Raw genomic sequence first — 25,868 nt, forward strand, 5'->3', positions numbered from 1 at the left:
AGGGAGAAAGAGAAGTAAGAGAGAGATAGAGAGAAGCAGAACTAGGTAGAGTGTGTGTGTGTGTGTGTGTGTGTGTGTCAGAGAGTGAGAGGATAGTGTAGGTCGGGTCAGGCAGGGAGAGGAGAGGGAGGGAGGGGGTCAGGTAGGGAGAGGGAGGGAGGGAGGGAGGGAGGGAGACAGGCCTCACCCAAAGGTCAGAGTTCACTGCTGCCAACTGCAATTTTCCCTCCCACCGGGTTACCTGTATACTGATTTAGGTTATATTTTCACAGGTGCTTGGTTACCTACCTGTACTCTCTCTCTCTCTCTCTCTCTCTCTCTCTCTCTCTCTCATATAGTGTTCATATAATATAATGCGGGGTTAAAATACCGTAGAATTTAATTATATTTTGTTCTGTGTTTCAGTTCGTGTCTGTCTGTCTGTCTGTCTTTCTGGGTCAGTTCCTGCCTGTCTATCTATCTGTCAGTTTGTGTCCGTCTGTCTGTCTGCATCTGTCATTATCCACCATCTTTATTCATTATTAATTATGTTTATTCATCTTTATTCACTATTATGAATATTATTATTCATGATCATTAACATATGTCCCTTTTGCCCGCAGGTACGTAAGCTGAGTCTTTTGTGAGTCTTTAGGAGTTTTTGTGAGTCCTTATGAATCAGGTGAGTCTTTATGAGTCAGGTGAGTCTGGCGAGTCTTTATGAGTCAGGTGAGTCTTTATGAGTCAGACGAGTCTTTGTGAGTCTGGCGAGTCTTTATGAGTCAGGTGAGTCTTTATGAGTCAGACGAGTCTTTGTGAGTCTGGCGAGTCTTTATGAGTCAGGTGAGTCTTTATGAGTCTTTGTGAGTCAGGCGAGTCTTTGTGAATTCTCGACATGTCCTGCAAGATTCTTTTTACGAGCGAAGAGATCATAAAATCTGTCTGTCTGTTTCTGTCAGTTTAGTTGTCAGTTTTTGTATATCTCAGTCTGTCTGTCTGTCTGTCTGTCTGTCTATGGGTCTGTTGAAGTAATAGAAAGTTGGTGAAAGTGAGTAAGATAAAAAACAGGAGTTAAGATTGAAAATGGTAATGACGGAGGGACTTTGGACGGGGAGGAAGACAGGAGGTGGGAGGTAGAGGAGAATGAATAGAAGGGGGAGGAGGAGGAAGAGAAGGAGGAAGTAATAATAACAGGAAGATAATATAAATCTTCCTCTACAAAGACAATATCACCATATATTATTATTCACTAAATCATTACGTCATTCGGTCATCTTCATTCATGTCAAAATATACACTCAGGTATTATAGTGAATTACTCCTATATTTACTTTATATAATGTTCTAGTGGTATGCCTCTCGTGACAAGTCGAATAATTGACTTGAGTCGATTAATATACACTACCTAACCAAAGTGTTCTCTTTAAGTTGATTGGTTAGGTTAGGCACTCGTATGGGCGGGAGGGGGTAGTGGCACTGGTGTGGGCGGGAGGGGTAGTAGCACTGGTGTGGGCGGGAGGGGTAGTGGTACTGGCGTGGGTGGGAGGGTAGTGGCACTGGGTGTGGGCGAGAGGTGTAGTAGTTGCACTGGTGTGGGCGGGAGGGGTTAGTGGCACTGGTGTGGGCGGGAGGGGTAGTAGCACTGGTGTGGGCAGGAGGGGTAGTGGTACTGGAGAATTGTGGGCGGGGAGGGGGTGAGTAGCACTGGTGTGGGCGGGAGAAGTGTGTGAGTGGTACTGGTGTGGGCAGGAGGTTGTAGTGGCACTGGTGTGGGCGGGAGGGGTAGTAGCACTGGTGTGGGCAGGGGAGGGGTAGTAGCACTGTGGTGTGGGCAGGAGGTGGTAGTGGTACTGAGGTGTGGCCGGGAGGTTGTAGTGGCACTGTGAATTGTGGGCGGGAGGTGGTAGTGGCACTGGTGTGGGCGGGAGGTGGTAGTGGCACTGGTGTGGGCGGGAGGTGGTAGTGGCACTGGTGTGGGCGGGAGGTGGTAGTGGCACTGGTGTGGGCGGGAGGTGGTAGTGGCACTCGTCAGCATGATGGTGCGCCCAGTGCTTGGAGCAGTGCCAACATCACCCACCACCACCAAAACTGCCGTCACCACCACCACCACCACCACCCTACCACCACCCTCACCCCACCACCACCACCCCCACCACCACCACCCCTTCCCCACACCACCACAACCTACCCTCCCCCCACCACACTCCCTCACTGATCTGGACAAAATCCCATAAAATACAATCGTCCTGGAAAATAAAATCCAAGGAAATATCTGCCACACACTCCAGCCTTCCTTCCTTAACTGGGGGACCCGTTCACAGCTGGGTAAACTGAGGGGGGCCCCGGACATGAACCAGTGACCCTCAGGACTATAGATAGGCGCTGTTTCCACTCAGCTACTACACCCTTAAGTTACTCTAGGTTAAATATAGTTAATTTTGATGAAGTTAGGTTAAATAAAGTTAATTTTGATGAAGTTAGGCAAAATAAAGTTAATTTTGATAGTTAGGTTAAATAAAGTTAATTTGATGAAGTTAGGCAAATTAAAGTTAATTTTGATGAAGTTAGGTTAAACAAAGTTAATTTGATGAAGTTAGGCAAAATAAAGTTAATTTTGATGAAGTTAGGCAAAATAAAGTTAATTTTGATAAAGTTAGGTTAAATAAAGTTAATTTTGATGAAGTTAGGCAAAATAAAGTTAATTTTGATGAAGTTAGGTTAAATAGGTTGAGTGGATCAAAGGTTAACATCACTACAGTAATTCACCTCCACAACTTCCACGTAATCCATTAATGATTCCTGACGTCACCAGCCCCAGTACCAGAAGAGGGGGGTAGAGATGTCACGGTGGTCTACAGTAAATGTTTCAGGGGTAGAAATATCACAGGGTGGGGTTATATCATGTTGGGTACAGTATGAGGGGGTTAAGATATCACAGGGTGGGGTTATATCATGTTGGGTACAGTATGAGGGGGTTAAGATATCACAGGGTGGGGTTATATCATGTTGGGTACAGTATGAGGGGGTTAAGATATCACAGGGTGGGGTTATATCATGTTGGGTACAGTATGAGGGGGTTAAGATATCACAGGGTGGGGTTATATCATGTTGGGTACAGTATGAGGGGGTTAAGATATCACAGGGTGGGGTTATATCATGCTGGGTACAGTTGTCATGGGAGTAGTTATGTCACATTCGGTGCAGTTGTTATAGACTCAGAGGTACAATTGTCACAGGGGTAGTCATATAACGTGGGGTACAGTTTTCATGGGGGTAGTCATATAACGTGGGGTACATTTGTCATGGGGGTATTCATGTAACGTGGGGTACATTTGTCATGGGGGTATTCATGTAACGTGGGGTACAGTTTTCATGGGGGTAGTCATAATACGTGGGGTACATTTGTCATGGGGGTAAAGATTGCACTCAATAATGTTACGTCACGGGGGTTAATTGGCCACTAGTTATAGAGGCGCCATGGAGGTTGAGTGTGAGAGGTGGTGGTGGTGATGATGTAGCGGGTGGTGGTTGTTCCCCCTTAACCCAGCATCCTCACTCACCCGCCAATTGACCATCTTACCTAAGTGGATATTCTGCCTTAGGTCAACACCATTTGGTTGCCATTCCCTCTTCATCGGAGTGGGTTTATTTCCCAGTCGGCAAGTTACGCAATCAACTGGCTGACAGGATAAACCCGAGGGCCAGTCACTTGTCATTAGGTTAAACGGTGTGCGGCCATAAACTGGTTTAAAGTGGCGGGGAAACTAGGGTCGGGCGGGTAAGTGGTCGGATGCTCCCCAGGCGAGTGAGGGGCTCCACCAGGCGTGCCAACCTTAACACCAACTGCATTTATGATAGTCCTTTAACACCTCTGTTTGTCCCTGTAACTCTTAGTGATGGTCCTCTGTTAGTTTTTTTTTTTTTTTGAGCTGAGGAATGTAATTATTTCGCGTAAAATATGTTAGGTGTGGTGATGAAGGATTAAATCTGGTGTGAGGAGGCCGTGACCAGCTGTATAGGGTGGTAAAAGTGGCGGCCAGCAGCTGACGGGTCCCACGCGCCGCTCGCACCCATGTCCTCAACCTAACACAGCTTTTATTATAATACTCACAAAATATCCCTCGCGCTCCTATTATACCTGAGTGCCCGTTAATGTACTCATAAACTGGTTCTGATGGGATATATTTACCCGCACGTACGCGATAACGAGATAAAAAGGCGGGAAAAAACCGTATCAGAGAAAACGCTGGGAATATTCTCAGTTCACTCATTGTGTGGATATCCCAGGGGCCAGTAGGGGCTGTGTTTAAGGGCACGGACTCGTGTGAGTATTAACACAATGAACAAATTAATACCAAAAAAACATTTAGAGAGAAGAGCCGTTAAAACATGATACACAGTTATGACAATATTTTACATGCTTCTTCCTATCAAGCTTACAGTTCATCATTTGTATGTTTCATAATTATTACGTTACTCATTCCATCTCTGGATTTGTTCCATTACTGAAGTGCTGAAATTTTTTCCAAAGACGATAATGTCTCCTGTGGATATTTTGTATCCCTGTACCGTTTATGTATATGCTGAATTTCAGTGTGAATTTGCATGACTCAGTGTGAATAAACATCAGTCTGTCTGTTTGTCTGTCTCAGTATAGAAAACCGATGCGATAACGCGCAGCTATTTTCTCCACCGAATTTTGCGTATTAGGAACTTGGTGGTAGGATTTTGTCCTGAATTTTCCGACACCGGATTTCCTCAGTGAGTCGATATATGTGTGGGACTTTATCTGAAGGGAAAAATTACGTTGGGGAGTTGTCCAGAGTAACTGTGTGGGCGTAGTTAGCGGTGGCCAGGTTTGAGGTATGGGCGTGTGTGTGTGAGGGGGAGGAGGGGTTACGGAATCAGGTACGAAATCCCGCCCTCTCTTACCTCCTAAACTTCTTCAATTTCCGAACTATAACTTCCTTCCCCCACCTCTAATCTTCTTTCACCCTCCTTTCTCTACAAAAAAAAGGGTACTATATTTTATCGTATTAGTACGGTACGAAGGTTTATCTGAGGTACGGTACGGAATTTTTCTTTGGTACGAATCACGATAAATCAATCGTACCATAACGAACTGCATGCTGTGGTGTGGGCGGGTGGTGGGAGACGCTGTAAACACATTAATATGCAAATCTCCTTAATGTTCACTTATAGACGTGGAGTTGATTATAATAAATCTTATAATCGTAAATGATTACGATGACGGTGTAATCGTAATTGTATTAAAAATAATTTATATTTATGCAATTGTAATATCATCTAACATTTTCAAAAACCTATGATCATATTGTAATCATTATCTAGCTTCTATAGTTTGTAATAATAAGAGTTGTGTTGTTACAGCAGTGTGTGTTGTTACAGTACAGTGTGTGTTGTTATTGCATCACACGCCATCTCCCACCCATCCTACCTGACACACACACATATTTGAACATTGTCTCACGTTCTCTGGCTCACAGCTGCTAATTTCCCTCATTATTCTTGCACCACTAGTATAACGGCTAGTATATTGGCTAGTATAACACGTGGTAACAGTGTTTGTAGACATCAACATATCGCACAACGAGCCAACATGGTCGCCACAGTCAGGTGTCGCCTGAGTGATCGACGAGCATGTCTGTGTTAACACATCACCGTATATGTTATAACTGTCAACATAAATTTTTGTGGTCATACAAAATATTTCCTAATTTATCAGACCCAACAAAATGCACCAAAATAGTAGGTTAAGTCTTTATTTTACTTAGAAATTATATAAAATAACTAGAAATGCTTCGAGACTCCATGAGAATTACTTTGTACCCCGGGCGCATTTTTAGAATACGTCTTGTACGCAGGTCGTTGTGCGCATCTCCCGGACCTTCTTGCTGGATCGAGGGTCTCACGCAAGATGATTTCCCCCAAGTGAAGTCTCTGTGGCACGTTCTTGTTATTATTTTATTTTATATATTAACGACACACACTTACGCGTCCAAGATATAAACGTGTCTGTTCATGAGTTTTTAATTTTTGAGAGAGAGAGAGAGAGATTATTGATTTTCGGGTCACAGGATTAATAGGTCAAGGTCATTGGATTAACCCAACCGAGAGTCGCAGAGTATTTAGTTGTTAACGTGAATAATGATGACGGTAAGCTAGGTTATATTCTTAGGCTAGGATAAGTGAGTTTACGGCGATGTGGCAAGGATACAGCAGTGACTGGGGCATTTGGGTGTGGCTAGGATAAGGATACAAGTCAGTTGTGCCTAGGATAAGGTGACAAGATATAGTGTGACTAGGATACAGCAGTGACTGGGGCATATGGGGATACAGGTTTTACGTGGGTTACGTGTAATAAACTGTACTAAGGTTTCTGATGTCTAGAAATAAGTAATTATTTTTACTTAAATACCAAATACAGTAATTCAAATATGGTTTCTACTTCTAAATGTTCGTACGTTTTTAAATTCTTCAGTACTTACAACTTTCTTATTCTTGCTAAGTAATAGAATCGTAAATGGCCCTTATCTTTTATCTAATTAACTGATATTAACGTTGTATAGTTTGGTATTATTATTTAGTTTTTATATTGGCTGTGAGGCAATTGTGTGTGTGGAGTGGCTACGTGTCCATCAGAAGTTGTTGTTTGTTTTGTACGCATTAGCAGACATTAATATTTATGTTCTGACGAGTGTGTAAGTTAACTTGTTCTTATACTTTAAGTCGGGTGTTTAAGGTATCTTTTTATCCTAGTTCAGTCGTCTGTCAGTCTGGCTGGGGTGTGTGAGAGTTTAAAGCGTAAAAAGAGATGAAAACTTAGCAGGCGGGAGGAAGTCATGTTGTGTTAGGCTACCCGGGTGGCCGACACTAACACCTCCCTCCCCTTTAACTTACTTTCGCCTTAACGCAGTGAATCATCTCTCTTACCTAACTTTACCAGGCCTAACTACTGTTCCTTGTTATTAAGATGGGATATTGCTCTTGAAGTTCTGAAGTAATCGTCTTCGTTACTGATGAAGAGTAAGGTGGGGAGTGTCGTGGGTACAGAGTCTTGAAGGTGAATGTTTCTCGTAATAACTGATAATGTAAAAATGTCTTTAACTGGTTGATTTATATAGAAAAACAAATATAACAGAATCTCCCCCGAGGCTCTATCTTAATTAAATTCGTTCACACCAGCTAGGAGACAAATTTACCATTGGGAAATATTCGTTTGCCCTCTTTTAATTTCGTCTTGTGTTATGTGAACTTAATAATATGTAACTAATGTAACGTAATTACAATGTAATTTTAGTATGTTATTTCTATACATTATTACACCCTGTCATTCGCTCACTCGGTACATTGTAAATAAATACTTGGGTTAGTTCTGACGTTTACACACAGATGGTGCTCGTGTAATTAACGTGACTAATGAACGTAAGATTTTCCCTCAATGTTAATATTTATACTTTTTAAATGGAACTTATTATATTCGCGTAAATTATCACAGTTATTTTGTCTTATGTTTTGTGATAGCAATGTTAAGTGCTTGTATCTATGTAAGGTAGCGTGAGTTTATTTATTTTTTTTAAGTAAACCATTTAAGTATAATATTGTATTTACAAGTACGAGGATTATTCGATAACCGGAAAAAGTCACGAAAATGGTAAAAAAAAAATACATGATTGATCTACCCAACACCCTATGAAGTCATAAATAAAATACTTGTATCCTCTGTTGTCATGACGTAACGGAATAGCCGATGTCTTCATAGCGTATTCAAGACTCCTGTGACGTTATCAGACTGAATATACCATGGCATAACGTAATCGATATAGCGTTACGGCATACATGTAATTAATGTCTTGTAAACGATTAAAACATTCCTACGTCAAAGATATCCTGTGACGTCATAGCAAAACAAAAGCTTAGCGATCTCGTGTGATGTTTTTTGTTCCCAGTAACTTTCTAATAAAAGTTTTTTCTTCGTCCTCGTGCAAGATGTCTCATGGTGGATATCTTAATAAAAGTCTTCGGCCACATCCCAGAGGAGTTTAGAAAGAAACAAAAACAGTACCGTTAAAAGCTCTAATTCGGACGTCGTATGCAAGCTTACCAGCACCACCGCCAGGGTTCAGTGTAAGGTGTGACGGAAATTTCAAGAGGATGGTCCAGTATGTTCTCTCTCTCTCTCTCTCTATTTCCCTCCATGTAAGTGGGTTAAAACAGCGTCTCTCTATCTCTCGCTCTCTCTACCTACATGAAACTGGGTCAAAATGGTGAGGCTTTGAATTTAACTTGGTCTCTGTTCCTGAATAAGACGCAGTTTTTGTTTGGTTGGTGTTACTGAAAGAAGCCTTGGTAGTCCTGCAATAAGCGGCTGTTAGTACTGTAGGAAGCGGTTGGCAGTCCTGCAAAAAATGGTTGGTAGTACTGAAGGAAGCGGTTGGTAGTCTTGTAGGAAGCGGTTGGCAGTCCTGCAGGAAGCGGTTGGTAGTCCTGAAAGAAGCGGTTGGTAGTCTTGTAGGAAGCGGTTGGCAGTCCTGCAGGAAGCGGTTGGTAGTCCTGAAAGAAGCGGTTGGTAGTCCTGCAAGTAGCAGTTGGTAGTACTGAAGGAAGCGGTTGGTAGTCTTGTAGGAAACGGTTAGTAGTCCTGTAGGAAGCGATTGGTAGTCCTCTTGGAAGCGGTTGGCAGTCCTGCAAGTAGCAGTTGGTAGTCCTGAAAGAAATAGCCGGCGTGAAAGAATGTCAATAGCCCTAAAGTTGATGGTACGTACGAATTTATACAAAAAATATTTGGTTATTGTAAAAAATAAATGGTGTGAATTTACAGTTAACAGGTTTTAAGGCAATGTTGGTACTGATATAAAGAACAGCAGACAGCATTGAATGAATAGTTGACATCCATGTCGGTAAAGTTGGTATCCCTGGTTTTAATGCACTTGGGCGCATTTGCAGGACGTAATTGGAAGCATAAATGGATAGAAAACCATGATATTAAGTGTTGAATGAAAGAATATATGGATAATAAAACGTGGATTAACGACTGGCAGCTATAAAAGAAAGTGATCAGTGTCCATGGAAGAAATAAAAATGTGGAGCTTGAAGAGTTAACGGTTGGCAGCCGTGGGAGGGCGGGAGATGCGGTCGGTTGGCAGCCTTGGAGAAGAGACATAAACGAGACATAACAATACCGCCTCGACGACGATCCTCTACTAAATGCATAAACAAAGACCAACTAAACCCATTCCAAACATACATACAGTATACATAAATATACATTAAAATACACTTACTAAAGTATTCGAGTTATTTAGTAGAGGAGAAATGGAGGAACTATTTAACTCCTTCGTAAGATATAATGACTTTAATGGCTCGCCTGGCCTGGGAACTTTCTGGACAGCCATGAGCGATAAAAGGAGATGAATCAAAGAGGATCCGTCAAGGGGTCTTTAATATGCAAATCCAGGTATTAAGAGGGAGGGAGGAGGATCACCGTGACTCAACTGTTTATCTAACTTTGTAAATTAAGTCATTATCGGCATTTCACGTTAACTTTGGCGGTCGCCTGTAAATGACTCTTTTTTTTTTTTTTACATCACTGATCTTTTGTAAATGACGTGCGTTCTCTTTCTCAAGGTGACGCCACTGAGCATTTAATTTTCCTTACAGTAATATTCATAATGTGATTTTTACAGTGTATTGATGTCTTAATACTGTGCATCAACTACTGCATATAGTCTTCAAGCGCTTTAGGTCACTGCAGACATCAATACTGAACCACTTAAAGAGCGATACATCTCTCTGGCTCTTAAATATCAATGGTGATGATACTTAATATTTTTACGTATGAAATTATCACATGTATTTCTTTTAAGTGGATGACAGACGCGTATACACAGGATGAATGAAATGAGAGAGAGTAGGATTGTGTTAAACAGGATTACCAACACAAAGAGTAGGGTTGATATCAGCCTTACAAACATATATACAAGAATAGGAATTAATACAGTATAAACAGCATTACAAAGATACAAACAAGACATTAACAGCATTACAAAAACAAACAATAGCTAGAGAAAACAACCACTAGAAGAATTGGTTATAACTTAGACAAAAGTAAACAATTGAAATATTTACAAGTTGCATAATGAACCAAGTGACTGCCAGATACAGATGAATTTTTGTACTTTTATCAGTTACAAGAAAATATATAAAATGTCAAAATTAATGTTGTGTTGTTCGAGAAAATTAATTGTAGGTATTTTGTTATTTGAAGAATGATTTTAATTGGTGAGTTGTATTTATTTGTTTTGCAGTTTTAGTTGTGATTGTTATTATTATTACTATTATTGTTATTATTGTTTTTATTTTCTTTATTGCTTACTCTTGGGGGTAATGTCAATGGGTAAGTCTCTCTCTCTCTCTCTCTCTCTCTCTCTCTCTCTCTCTCTCTACACCCCACCAGATTACATTAGTTACAGCAGTTAGAGAGTGAATGCCTGCAAATGAACCTCTCTCTCTTTCTCTCAATTAAATTTACCAGGGTGTATGACGCCGTTCGGGGATATATCGCTTGTTCGACTTTAAGTGCACCCCTCCCCACACCGTATAGTCGTTGTTAATGTACAACCTCTCCCTTCCCTGCCTTTCCCCCTTCCCTCTTCCCCCTTCACCCTCCCCCCCTCCTTCCCCTTCACCCTCCCCTTCCGTCTCCAGGTGCCTTGCGAGCTTGCCCGAGGATATGAGTTCCAATGGGGCCTCCTACTATGTGTTTGTTCCCTGTTTATTTGTTTGTTTATTCATGTAGTTGTTCGTTATTTCGTTTGTGTTCCGTTTGGTGATATTTGGACACAAGTGATCAAGTGTGTTAGCTGAATTTTGCTACGTTTGTTTACTCATCTAGTTCATTGCATTTTGGTTATTATTATTATTATTATTATTATTATTATTATTATTATTATTGTTGTGTAACCCGAGGAAGACGAGAGCTGCCTCGCTAAATGTGGGTTACGTTCCCGAGTATAACGGCTAAAATAATAGGCGTTTCTTGGTTAAATATGACCTCATAATTCTCTGGCCGGTAATTTAGTAAGAGGGAAAACATTTAAATTGTCTCCCTCACTTGAAATGAATTTACAACGGGTTCCTACGATTCCTGTTTCTCGTAAGTGTAAAGGGTAAGTGTAAGTTCATGTGGGATGAGTGTACTTTACGTTTGATGTTACCTTAATTAGATAAGTTCTCTTAGCACCAGTTAGAAGACAGAATTACTTAGACTATACCTTTATTAAATACTTTCACACATTATTCTGTACCTTTTGTCTCCTAACTGATGCTAAGTGAAAGTATTTAGTTAAAGTAGAGTTTAAGTATAATTATAATGTTATTTCTAGGCGTTTTGAGAATATTTTTATCTCGATTTAACTAGAAGGTATATTCATGTATTATTCTCTCCGCAAAGAAGAATATTTACGAATTTTATGTATATTTCGCGCCATTATGACCGTATCTGATAAAATGTACTGTTGTATAGTGTATATTTTGTGAGTATCCGCTGTAATACATCTTGTGAATTTGTTTAAGGAGGAATGCTGTAAATATTTATTGTATGTTCACGGAATATATTTTGTCAATTTATTCAAGCGTGAATTTATGTTTGTTGTATGACGTAAAAATATGTAGTTATTTATTTAAACATTTTATAGGAGGCAAAGATTTCTTTTCGTAATATTCATAAAAGATTTTAGTAAATTTCTGCAACTGAATGTTTAATGTTTCGAAAATAGAAAAAAAAACGTATCTGGAAACTCATCATTATAGTTGCCAGTTAGTCGTTATTCTTCAAACTTGTATGGTCGTAGAAATTTATTATATTTTCACGTATTACGAGGGACAAACACTAAGGGTGATTATTACCACCTAGTGTAGAGTACCTTCCCGCTCTGGTAACACCGGGTGAAAATAACAGAGGAGGAGGAAGTATGCTTACAGGGCGTCCCAAAATAATGTATACACACTCGCTACAGATTCTCAAGAGTGGGTGCTGGAATCTGTAAGGCAGTTTGTATACATTTTTTTGAGACATGTTATACAATGTAGATACCTTGAACCATGGGTGTATAAAGCTGGATAAGAGGGTTAGGTTAGGATAAAGATGGATATATTTAAGGGAGTTTAAAGGTAGGATAATCAAGCTCATATCCTAATACTGAAAAGGAGGAGGGGGTGGGGGAAGGGAGGGCAGGAGTTCAGGTAGGGAGGGAGTGGTTTCAGTGAAGGAAGGAGCAGAAAGAGAGTAGTGTTTTTGTGAGGAGGGAAGAGAGGATAGGTGGGGGGTGTCCTGTGAGGGGAAGGAGGAGGGGTGATGGTGGGGTGTGGTGCATGTGGGGTGGGGTGGGGAGTGAGGGTGTTGTACAAGGTTGCCTCTGCTGCTCTCAGCAGTTCCCAACCGCTGATCAATACTTGCTGCTGCAGCTGCTGTTGACATTGCTGTTGTTACTGTTACTGGTGCTGTTATTGCTCCTGTTATTACTGTTACTCTGTTACTGTTGATGTTATTGTTCCTTTTTTATGCCTGTTATTGTTATTATTTCTGTTACTGTTATTATTCCTGTTACTACTCCTGATATTCCTCCTGTTATTGTTCTTGCTATTATTCCTGTTACAATTACTGTTCCTGTAACGTATTATTCCTGTTAGTTATTATTTCTGTTACTGTTCCTGTTGTTACTGTTATACAGGTAGTGACGTGAGGTGCATTTGGGCAATAATAATAATAATTACGTTACAAGGTCACCTGTGTGTATTGTTGACGAGAGAGAGAGAGAGAGAGAGAGAGAGAGAGAGAGAGAGAGAGAGAGAGCAAAATAAGATGCTATTCATATCACAAGAGAAGGAAAAACAAAGAAAAACTCAAAGAAATGAACACCATAGAGGAAAAATGTAAACAAATTAAAGCAAATCAAACAGTAACATAAACAATTCAACTCTATGAAAACATCTGTCGTGTGTGTGTGAGCCGTGGGATGGATAGACTATGTTGAGAAAAAAACCACGTCCGAAAATAGTTGTTGTACATTGAGTGATAACCTATTAGAATTATTTATTTGTACAAGATAATAATAATAATAATAATACAAGTTCGACTACTACTAATAATACTATAATTAAAGACTAGCATTTTTATAATCAGTCAACAAAAACATCAGTTGGCAACTTTTGAGGACGTTGCCACATTCAAGTTTATCTTTTCATTTAAAACAAGAGCAATAATATCCTTCATTGTCGGTCTTTGAGCAGCTTCTTGGCGCTGATTAAACGCTGTCTTCTTGCAGCTGCAGTGAGAGTTACAAACATGTCATAAGAGTTGGATAATGATGAATAAGTTTTCAGTACAGTTCCTTCTCAGTGATGTGTGTGTGTAAGTTTCTATGTAAGTTGTTCTCTATGTGTGTGTGTGTTTTTATGTGTATGTATACATTTTCTCAAGATTAAAAACAAACACACACACACATATGACGGCAGATAAACAAACTGGGTTCTTCTTTATACGTACGGTCCCTTAACATTCAGCGCTGGAAGGAGAGGCCCAGACCACGGGGGACTCCAGCCTCTTGTGTGAATATAAAACATCCTCGTGTTTATCTGCGTTAAAGGCACCGTTCTCAAAAGACTTAGGTGACAGTTTTTCCCTTCTCTTATCTTCATGTGTCAAGTCTACAGCTCCGGCGAATTCTCAGAAATTTTCAAAAGTTTAGGCTGTTTTTTTCTCTCATCCTGACTTTAATGTTAAAAGATTCGTATGTTTATTTTACGCGTCATTTTTGTATCGTAACTATAGATGTCTAGATGCGTTCTTACATTACCACTTTAGAAAACAAATTTACCTTATTTCTTTGAGGATTCATATTTTTTATTTAATTTATAGTATAGGTGAGGCGATTGTGTTAGATATGCCTTCTCACATCACCAGTTAAGGGGAAATTTAATAAAATAATCTCGTGGGTTTCATCAGAGCAGAGCCGCCATCTTAACCTGGGGGGAGGGGGAGTTACAGCTGATGATGACAACAACAAATTTCCCGCCAACCAGGTAATCAGCTGATGCCTTTGCGCGGAAAAAAATCGATTTAATTACGATGGTATAATTAAGAAGGAAAAACTTTACTTGATATGAAAGTTGTTTTAAATCCTTGAAGAATTTTGTTTCATTATTTTTTTTTCTCTGAACTTGACCAAGAAATTTTAAAAGTTCATCTGAAATTTTTGTGTAATATTGGAGTTATGAAATTGTAATGTATATGTTATTTTTGCTATTATTTATTATTGTTGTTTTGTTTTTATTTATTATTATCACGAAACAGTAAAAAATAATATAAAAACTTGTTAATATTGTAATACAAATAAAATAAATCTAGACTTAAATAATATAATATCTCAACATAAAAAAAATACTAATACAATATTATTATTATTGATAAGACAAAACACTTGAGGTATCTTGACTATAAGGACACCACGAGTTCTCTTTTATCTCCCTCAAGAGGTGGGAGGGGGGGGGTCAGGCTAGGCAGCTAAGATAAGGTATCAGCTGGTCTTCGTCTAGCTTATACATAGCTTTTGTGCGTCACCTGAGAATGTATCTTGGTTGGGGGAGGGGGAGGATGAAGATGAATGGAATGATTGAGGGAAGATGGAAGAGAGAGAGAGCAGAAGAAGAGAGAGAGAGAGAGACCCCATCCCTCATATGTGGCCTCAATACGACAATGTACAATTAAAAATATGTGTGTGAAAGAGGGAAATTATTTAATGAATACCAAATTTTTTAATAAGAGTTTATGTTCTCGTAAAAAAATGGCAGACGTGAAATTTACTGACTTAAGAAATATTACTTTTCCTCACCGTAAGAATTCTGGTTATGTTGGTAGTCTCCTGACCTTGTGTGACCTGACCTTGAGTGACCTTCCTCTTGACTTTGTGTGACCTTCCTCTTGACTTTGTGTGACCTTCCTCTTGACTTTGTGTGACCTTCCTCTTGACTTTGTGTGACCTTCCTGACCTCGTGTGACCTGACCTTGAGTGACCTTCCTGACCTTGTGTGACCTGACCTTGAGTGACCTTCCTGACCTTGTGTGACCTTGCCTTCACCCTGACTAGTTTAACCTAACCTTCCCTCTGACTAGTTTAAACCTAACCTTCCCTCAACCTGTACACATTTTGATATATTTTATGAATATTTTGTCTCCAAGTTCGAGTCAAGTGCTTTTAAATCCCCATAACCACGTCACACACTCGTAACTAACACAGATAATTACACAATACACCTAACGACTTCTATATTAGGTGTGTTTTTTAAATATGTAACTATGCATCAAGGTAGAGGTATTATGTCATTTGTTTGTTAGTTATCATATAGAACACGTGTTGAGTTTCCCATGGTTGTAGAGACCCTTCAACGCAAGACCCACACACCGACAACACACACGTCTGTTATCATAGCATTATCTCACCACTGCCACCAATGGTTCGCTCGGGGGACAACAACTGGAGGAGAGGATGGTGGGGGAAAAGGGGAAGATGGAAAAAGGAGGGGAGGTGAAAGGAGAGGATGGTGGGGGGGGGAGGGAAGGGAGGATGGTGGGGGAAAAGGGAGGATGGTGGGGGAAAAAGAGGGGAGGAATGATGTGGGTGGGGAAAAGGGAAGGAAGGATGGTGGGGGAAAAGAGAGGATGGTGGGGGAAAAGGGAGGATGGTGGGGGAAAAGAGAGGATGGTGAGGGAAAAGGCGTGGGTGGAGTAGGAAACAGGATGGGTAGAGGGAGAGGAAGGAGAGGGGGGGAAGGAGACAATGATATCGTTCATTTACCCAGAATAATTATAGACAGGACTTGGAGTTCACCTGAGGATAACCCCCCACCCCCCCACCCAGCTCGTTTCACCTGTTGATTAATTCCACCTTAAACACCCTAATGCCACCTGAGGGGTTAGGTTAGGTTAGCATCAGGCTGGTCAGTTTAAGGTTAAGTTAGGTTAGGTTTGCATCAGGGCGGTTAATCAATAATAAGACTTCTACTTGGTTGGATTTTTAGATCATTTTTAATTAGTCTCTGAGAAGCATTGGATAAATTTATTAGCATTTATTAGAAGTCAGTTATTAAATTAAATCTGGTATAATATAAAACTAAGCAGACAATAGACAGACAGTATATGATGTTATAGAAGCAGGTGTTATGATATAGTCAATTATTACATCACATACACAGAAAATCACTATTATTTATATCAGTGTTCAGGTCAGATTATTACTCATATTCAGTTCAGGACGTCGGGTATTTCAGACCTCATGACGCTTATCAGGAGTTTGTGTGGCTAGCATACAGATCACTGGTGGAAGGGGATTGACGGTGTCGTTTATATACAGGGAGCGTATACAGGTCCTCCTTGTATTACTTCCTGCTGCACCTCACTGTAGGGTAGAGGTGAGGGAGGCTGTACACGGTGGAGTTGTGTTCAATAGTGCAGCTGTGTTAAGTGTGACAGGATACAACACTATATTGCCGTGTGATGTGAAGCTTTACTCACGCTGATGTATTCGATGTGATTATTATGCCGTAAACAACAGTTATTATGCCGGAAACAACAGTTATTATGCCGTAAACAAGTTATTATGCCGTAAACAACAATTATTATGCCGTAAACAACAGTTATTATGCCGTAAACAACAGTTATTATGCCGTAAACAACAGTGATTATTATGCCGTAAACAACAGTTATTATGCCGGAAACAACAGTTATTATGCCGTAAACAAGTTATTATGCCGTAAACAACAATTATTATGCCGTAAACAACAGTTATTATGCCGTAAACAACAGTTATTATGCCGTAAACAACAGTTATTATGCCGTAAACAACAATTATTATGTTTGTAAATACAAATTCGAGGATATTTCTTTTACCTTGGTTTACCTTTTGGTATTATGAGAACAAACACCGTATAAGGTCGAGGAAGGAACCAGCTTGATAGTTATCCAAGTAAACAAATCATCTCGTTTGTCAGCTAAGATATAAATAGTTGTTAGTAGAGTTTGTAACGCCTGGGTGTCCTAACTATGAGTCACTCTCAGTTTTATCACTCAAGCAGGAGGGTTGATTAGGGCGGTAACCTAGATGATTACTTTATCGTCACACTACACTTCACACGTTGGACTTATGTTGATATTATCCGGTGTGTGTGTGTGTGTGTGTGTGTGTGTGTGTGTGTGTGTGTGTTATGATGACCTGTTGTGTTTTTGAACTACTTGAAGACAATAATAGCTCACCTTCCCAAACAGCCGATAAGATCAATTTATTTCCTCGCTTCGTGTTTGTGTGTGTTGTAAGAAGGGCCTTCATTACTGCTGTATCACTGATGGCAGAAACAATGTGGGGATTTAGAGTGTGTGCTTGAGTGTGGGGATTTAGAGTGTGTGCTTGAGTGTGGGGATTTAGAGTGTGTGCTTGAGTGTGAGGATTTAGAGTGTGTGCTTGAGTGTGAGGATTTAGAGTGTGTGCTTGAGTGTGAGGATTTAGAGTGTGTGCCTGAGTGTGAGGATTTAGAGTGTGTTCCTCTGTAAGATATAAAGACAGCCCATAAGTTTCTAACCTAACCTAACCAGACGAGTCACTTCCCACAACAGCATCACTGAAGGCTTTGATATATTAATTCCTCTGTGTTGTCCGTAAGTCTCTCTCACCTGCTAGATAAAGTTGAAGTATTATTTATTTTGTAGTTAACTCTGAGTGAAATATTTATCAAAACACACATCAGAGAGCTCCCCCACCAGCACTTGCCTCCTGGTCAACACTCCCTCTCTCGTCAGGCAAGATCCTACCGCTGCCACCAGTGTTGTTGTGTTACTGTACACTGTAGTACAAGGCCACGACATATTCATGGGGGAGAGGGCACGGGAGGGAAGCACCGGGGAGGGAAGGACTGGGGAGGGAAGCACCGGGGAGGAAGGAGGAGAGGGGGGAAGCGGGGAGGGAAGGACCGGGGAGGGAAGGACCGGGGAGGGAAGGACCGGGGAGGGAAAGACCGGGGAGGGAAGGACCGGGGAGGAAACAACAGGGGAGGAAATTAGATAATGATTTAGGGGAGCTGGATGGTGATTAGGGGGAGTTTGATGGCGGGGAACCAGTAGTTAGGATAAAGTGAAGTAGATTTTCGGGGTGAATGAAGAGGGGCGAGGAGTTATGATAAAAAATAATTGGGTAATAAGAGGGTTGGGTCAATGGAAGGGAGAGATTGATGAACGAGGGAGTGAAGGGAGGGGGTCAGGGAGGTGGGGTCAGGGAGGTGGGGTCAGGGGGGTAACAACTGTGTCAAAGAAACTCATCTATCCTCATTAAGTGGATTGAGTTACCTTGTGTTGTGGTGCTAACTGTCATGGCCTCCAGTTCACTCTAACTGCCATGGCCTCCAGTTCACTCTACACTGATTCTTGTTTCCCTTAATTATACAGTTTTGTCTTGGTTGCGTTTTATTAGTCATCCATTGAAAATATACTGGACCATTTTGCCTTTGGTGTGGGTTAGATTTTCTTGATATTTTTAGCTGGTGTATTCCTAAGGCCTAATATTTACACTTTTAGGTGATTCCAAAATATTCTTAAGGTGTCAAAGGTTCATAAATTGTCACACTGGCGTCTTATATACCAGCGGTGGATAATCACACACTTGGTAACCTTGAGTACACGGGTTCGATGCCACACAGAAGGGTAATTGTGGTGTGTCGTATAATGGCGCCTCTTTGTAAGGGTTCTTGGTGAAACACAATATTGACCTTAACACTCTCTCAGTAACCTCGAGTACCCAGGATCGACTCCACAGTAAGGGGGGGGGGGAGGTTGTTTCATCTGTAAACAGTGGGTCTCCCAGCTGGTCCACAGTCACGAAACTTCCATCAATCAGCCAATCACCGGAGGCTTTGAATCTATAGTAAATTGCTATTCGTTGGAAGTGAACATATTCATCCAACGTCATAATCAACCCTCCAATCACAAGAGACAATGATTCTCAAATGTATTGCAATTGGTTGAAAGTTTGAACATTAGTCACTATCGATTATGACACTTCAACCTACCAATCACCAGAGGTTTTGATTGCCAATTAAATTCCCATTTGGTTGACGACAAGAACATAAACGCACGACCCTTAGTAATGAGGTGACGACTGTTCCCCGACAGACCATATCCGTCATGACGAGAGATAAGCATTAGGAAATAAGCCAATGATAAGATAATAAGAGAGGGAGGAAAGTAGAGAAGTAGCCGCGGCAGTGTGTGTGTGCAGGTTGTGGGAGACGCTACTATCAAGGGCAGGCAGTTCGTTATTAAGGCTTGCGTAAGGTTATTAAATATACTCACAAAAGCATCTGGCCTGGTCGAGTGGTGGTATATATATGAGAGATCCCGTGATAACATAGTGGTGGAATATGTCTATGTGAAAAGGCTATATTTTTTTGAAGAAAGGAGATTGTTGTGATAGGAACGAAGGGGTGGACGCCGTGTTGGATTTTTCGATAAGCTCAGTGTGAATCGTGGCGGCTGGTCCTCATTATTCTGTTTATTTTATTCAGATTTAATATTTTTATCTCACAAATACGTTCAGTAACTTCTAATTAATTTTATATTTTGGTTGAGGTATTTCTCTCGTAAATGCACTCTTATTTAAATATTAACGAAATATTTTACTGTATTTGAGTATAATATATGGAAGTTATTGTTAAAAGCTTAAATAATTGTTCAGTAATATTTATTTTGGTTTGATAAGAACAAAATCCATTGAATATTTTATGCTTGTTAATTTACATAAAGTAGATTCTGTAAGCGTGATTTTATTTCATTTGTTTTCATTTAGTACAGCCAAGGTATTATTTAAGCCACCAGTATTATTAACAATAGAACTTTTAAGCTTTTATTATGGGTCAGCGATTTCTCTTGTTGGTGAGTGCATCGTAAAAGCTTTTGGTATATTGAATTGTATATTCCATTCAGAAAAAGCTGCGAATATATTTCCACTGATTTTAGCGAATATCCAACATGGAATATATTTTAAGCCTCGTAATTTAACTGAGATTTAATAATTTCGTCTGATTGTTATCTTAGTGAAGAGAGAACATTTGTGCGTTGGTGAAGAGTTTTGGTAGAAGAGAAAGACGAGAAAGGATAGTGAGGCAGCCATGGTAGGGAAGCTGGCCTCACTGTTCTCCTTCAGTAAGTTGGAAGAGGAGGGAGACAACGGCCACAACACACCCAACAAAGGCAGCAAGAGGATCCCCGACCTAACACACAGCATCTGTAAGCTGCCTCTTTTACCGTACGAAAGTTTTTGGTATTCTGAAAAAAAAAATATTGTGGTTAGGTTAAGTTGGGTTCAGGAAACGAGTTTTTTTAAAGGTGTTTCGATAAAATCCTTGAGTTTCTTGTTTCTGATTGTTGGAGGACGGCTTTACTTGTGAGGTATTTTGGTATATTTGATCCACCTCAGTCATCAAATTATCATAACAGGGGAAAACATGTAGTTTTACGATACTTTCTTGGTTATATTGCAGATTTGGCTGATTTCTGCTAGTTAAGGTCCTTGACTTTTAAAACAATATGCGTATCTCCGTATACTACGCCCCTTTGCATGAGACGACTGGACTAGCACGGGGCAGATATGGTTTTACAAGCTCTCACAAAATAATGAAATAAAATAGAAATTACACTAGAATGTCATGTCCTTTTTATATTAATTTTATTATGATGTTTCCTTCTTGGTCATATAGCGAAAGACAACACGGTGAAAAGAACTATGACTCGTTCTTTAAATCTATTTTCGTTCTCAATAAACCTTGGAACAGATGATGTAATGATTGATGTCACGTTTTCTTCGATTAACATGTGATTAGAAAACGGAAATTGACGTAATTAAATAATTCTGACAATTTAATCCTTTCGGGTTATCAGGAAGGAACACGATTAGATGATTTAATTATTGACTTGAGGGTGACTGTCTTGTACGTGTTTGTAAATTCTTCAGGATTGACTTCACTTATCTGATATAATTTCCTGACGCTGATAGTACACACCTGCTGCGCCTCCTTCGTCATCAGGGCTCCAGACTGTCTTTTGTCCTGGCCGCATACTCACGTTCTCAATTAAGAGATAAATTAAATGTTCGTGTGTTTTAAGAATCCATTATCTCACTGTTACATGATTAATAGTAAATATATATAATTAAACTAGGTATATATTATCATGTTCGTTGTTCTTACCTCAGTTAATTTCACCCACAGATTAACCACCCTAACCTCAGGAAAATGAGATATTCTGTTAATTAATGATTAAGAAAAATAGTAGAGATGGATTGTTTGAAAGATAATATAGAAATTCAAGCAATTGATGTAAAATGAATGACTCTATGAAATGAATGAATGACTTAGAGAGAGAAGAAAATAATATACATGAATAACTGGAATGACAAACTGTATCATCAGTGTAAAATATAAACAATATCGTTTTCTATACACGCCGCTCATGGAAGGGGGGGGGGGACTTAACTTACCTCACGCGTTCAGCCATTATGTAAATTTTTATCACATAACCGTAATAAATAGTAAGCTGTTTATAACCTTATATATTTTACAAGTGACATTAATTGAGACGAATGCGGCTCTTCCTATAGCTTGAACCACACTGAGGGCTGGAGCAGAATTCCTAAAAGATTAGCATGTTTAATTTTATAGGATCACGTGAAGATTTGACTTAGATACCCATGCTAACCTACCCTACCCTACTAAGCTTACCCTACCCTACTAAGCTTACCCAACCCTACCCTACCTAGATAGCGTTAGGGTGTCTAATCATCAGGGGAAATAAGCTGGGGTGCCTAATCTTCACATGATCCATTTTAACTTATGAACATTTGAGAATTCTGCCTCTGAATAGTTTATATATCATCTTTATTGCCACTATTATCCTGTGTCACCATCGTCACCATCGTCACCATTGTCACCATCCCTCTCCTTGTTATCACCATCAACATGACATCATCTTCATCCTTATCACTAAACACAGTTATTATCTTATCATATGTATCCGCTACAGCCGTCATCACCATTGTTACTATCACCACCACCGCTACATAAACACCACTTCATCACCACCATCACATCACCACCACCATCACCACTATATTAATCACCCACTACCCCACCTCATCACCACCGACACCCACTACACCATCATTACCATACATCATCACCACCACCACTCACCCATCACATCACCAACCTCATCCCTTCATCACCACCCCTACATCACCACCACCACCACATTATTAGGACTCACAACACCAATAATTACTCATAACTAAATAAAAATGTTCCTAATTGGATACTGTAACTTATCGTAACACAAGAATAACAAGAGAAATAGAATTACCTGAATATTAGACACCTCAGTTTATTTCACCTGAAGATCTACCACCCTAATGCTTTACTTGGGGAGTTAGGTTAACTTAGCTTAAATTAGGCTAGATTAGGTTAGGTTAAATTACGTTAGCTTAGATTAATTTAAGTTAGATTGGGTTAGTTTAAATTGGGTTAGATTGGGTTAACTTTACGATGGCTAATCTTGAAGGTGATTTAAGCTCTTATCTAATAGTTAAAATACCTCAAAATTTATCCAATTGTCTACCTAACCGATCCAAGTTCACAAAAGATCGTAAGGTGAAAATTTCTCTAAAGGTATAATTTTACTATTTCATTTAGGTTAATTTTGTGTTTTTATCTGAACGAAATATCTATTAGTTTTTTTTTATAGCTGCGAGATATTTTAGTCTAACGAACTTGTGGGATCCAGGCTTTTATAATTATCTAGGTCGGGGGATTTCCAACGCACCTTACGTCATTTCCCCGCCTCTCGTCACCCGGGTAACCAAACATTATCTTGTTATGGAAGAGTTTCAATGCAATTTTCCAGACCAATTTGAGAATCTATCTTTGTGCCTTAAGTTGTAAGTGGGCTAGTTACTGTAGTTAGTAAGGTATCTTTATCACGTCGACGCTACAGCAAGGAGGGGGGTGGGGTGTTACTGTATTATGTTCATATAAGCCGATTCCATTGTATATAATTTTTATATTGAAGTTTTATTACATGTATTTCATTTTTTATTGGTTTATATATCTATACAAGTTTGGGGTTGTCATTTTCTCCATCTTACTCCCGCGCGCAAGTTGTTATGGTCGGTTACACTTCAAAACTGTGTCTACATGTTATCCACAGTGGCCCGTTATCCCTAGTGTATTTTTCTTCGGTAAATAATAGTTTAAATATCTGAATTAATGATAAAGATATGTATTTGTTATTTAGTTAATATTTTCATCCACACACGCGCCGCTGCCTCTTGAAGATGTACTAATATATGTTTACTTTTCCCAGATGGTGCCGACGACAAGCCGTTTATGGTGGATATGAAAGAGATGAGTGGCTACGAGAAGAACCTTTATCTCTACTCGGTAAGTTAATGTCTCTCAAGTATAGTTAATGGAAAGGTTTTAGTTATGGGTTAAAAGTGTAATTTATTCGATTTTATTTTTGAGTCAGCCAGATAAATTCGTACATTATCAGTTAAGGTGAAAAATTAACATAAGATCTATTGAGAATCCTTGTGTGTGTGTGTGTGTGTGTGTGTGTGTGTGTGTGTGTGTGTGTGTGTGTGTGTGTGTGTGTGTGTACATTTCAACATCTACAAGTTAGGAGGAAAAAATATTAACGTACGAGGCAAGAAGAATCCATCCTTGTGTTTAAGCTGAAGTGAGTCAGTTACAGTAGATGTGTTACCTTGTCTTCAGTGAGAGGGAACTTTTGAGAACCAACTCGAAGGGAAAAAAAGAAGAAAGAAGAAGAAAGTGGAGTAGGAGAGAAATAATAAGACACACATACTGTAGACTATCAGTATTGTACACCCAAGGTTAGGTTAACTTACCAGTGTACTTATCTGAGATCAGCGGTGTACTGTACCTATCTCTGACAGGACCCGACTCGGAGATATGTACCTCAAGGGATCATGTCTCTCTCTCTCTCTCTCTCTCTCTCTCTCTCTCTCTCTCTCTCTCTCTCTCTCTCTCAATAAAGAAGAGTTTTCCCTCTACCTATAATTCATTGTTATGTCAACTTTGATCTTCTGAATTGACCCACAAACACGTCACACAAAGTCCAGGTGTGTTTGATGTCTATATTTACACAACACACCTGAATTATTATTATTTTGTATACAGTAAAGGTTTAAGGTGTGGGGTTCATTGTTAACATGACACTAATTTAAGTAAGATACACTGAAAGAAAGTGGGTCCCATAGGGCAGTACAGTGTGGATACAGCACACAGTATACTAAGCCTTCAGTACACAAGGAGGTAGCACCGCCGGCACTGCTCTCGACAGTTTCACTTCCCCAGGTTGTAAACTTATGTTACCCACAACAGCTGGTGAACTGGGAGTGCCCGGAAATCGAACCACTGTATCCACTCGACCGCCGCGACACTGAAAACGTCTTCTTCAACTAACACACACACACGGACACACACACACACACACACACACACACACACACACACACAAACAAAACAGAGAGAGAGAAGCCTCGTATCAACTTTAAAACTCCCAATACCACGACAAAACATAAATGGTGTCAGATTTCACCCAAGGCGGGTAAAGGTGGCTTCTCTTATAATCATTTAGGATAAGAAAATAAAAGAACAGTGAAGGCAGCAACTCTTGTAGCCGCCTCAGACTGTATCATGTGAACACTTGTCTTGTGAGAATTGTTGCTCCTGGCTTCTCTTTCACCTTGTCTCCCCTCACCGCCATCACCCCCCCCCCGTCACCCCACTCCTCTCATATTCCTTCTCCACTTTCATCTCCCTTCTCCATCACCCCATCCTCCACGTCTCCTCCTTCCCCCTCACCCGCCCCTCACTACCACAAGGTTGGACTCACCATTTGAATTATTATCTCTTCCAAATTTCAGATCCAAGTTTCCGGGTTTTCAGAAGTCTTGCGCGTTATTTTCCTTCCTCTTGTAATTTGTCATAAACACCCGAGAACTTCCAGCAGTCTCATTGCAGTTTGGGATTCACTTTTGGTCGTCGTTTTCGTGTCGTGGTTTCATCGAGTCGGTTTGTTTTGTTTCATCTTCATCTACGGGGGTATTGTTGACTTACTGTACGAGCCTAAAAGAATTATATTTTCTCTTAACGATTACATTTTCCCTTTCAACATGCCAAACTCTCCTGCTTGACAGACAAACAAACACGCACACAAGAATCGTGGTGTGTGTGTGTGTGTTTCTCTCATGTCGGTACGCGGCGAGCCTTTTCCCAGCTCCTTAAGTGAGGCTGCCTCCCTCTTGCCTCACTCGGTAAACAAAATTACCTGCATCTTTTGAATACGGCGAAATTCACTCTGAGAAGGTCGTAGGTGAAGCCGTGGCGGCGAGGAAAAAGGAAGAGCAAGGATGTTAAAACTGAAATATAGCAACATAGGCGTTTATTAAGGGAGGGTCAGGGTAGTAAAATTCTCTCTATCTCTCTCTCTCTTTACTGCTATGTGATATATCGTAACTTAGTTTTGGAGATGGTATATGATAATAAAAGTATTACACTCAATTTTATGTGTGTCCTCTGCTGTCCATTGTGAAGGAAAATATGACCCAATTATCGTATTTTTCGGAAGGTAAACATTGGAGTAGGATCGCCGCCCGCCCGCTCCCTCCCTCGGTGTGAACGAACATTTAAAACACACTCACACAAAAGACTATTGATAACTCTCTTGTTTTGTCCCAAGAGCTGAGGAACAC

General features: G+C 40.1%; 1 protein-coding gene across 6 annotated transcripts in view; it reads left to right on the forward strand.

Annotated features, from left to right (window-relative positions):
* Positions 1 to 25,868, forward strand: part of LOC121869077 (solute carrier family 12 member 6-like) — a 149,071-nt gene that overhangs the window by 76,427 nt on the left and 46,776 nt on the right. For 4 of the 6 annotated variants that reach the window (XM_042370210.1, XM_042370209.1, XM_042370211.1 and 1 more), the window contains exon 3: positions 23,453 to 23,529. In XM_042370210.1, coding sequence (XP_042226144.1) covers positions 23,453 to 23,529 — 77 coding nt within the window. Of the gene's footprint in view, positions 1 to 19,303; positions 19,376 to 20,134; positions 20,327 to 23,452; positions 23,530 to 25,868 lie in introns of those variants that run through there. The other 2 variants (XM_042370213.1, XM_042370214.1) reach the window with 2 other exon arrangements.

Source organism: Homarus americanus, unplaced genomic scaffold (genome assembly GCF_018991925.1).
Source record: "Homarus americanus isolate GMGI-L3 unplaced genomic scaffold, GMGI_Hamer_2.0 scaffold24694, whole genome shotgun sequence".
NCBI classification, from domain to species: domain Eukaryota; kingdom Metazoa; phylum Arthropoda; class Malacostraca; order Decapoda; family Nephropidae; genus Homarus; species Homarus americanus.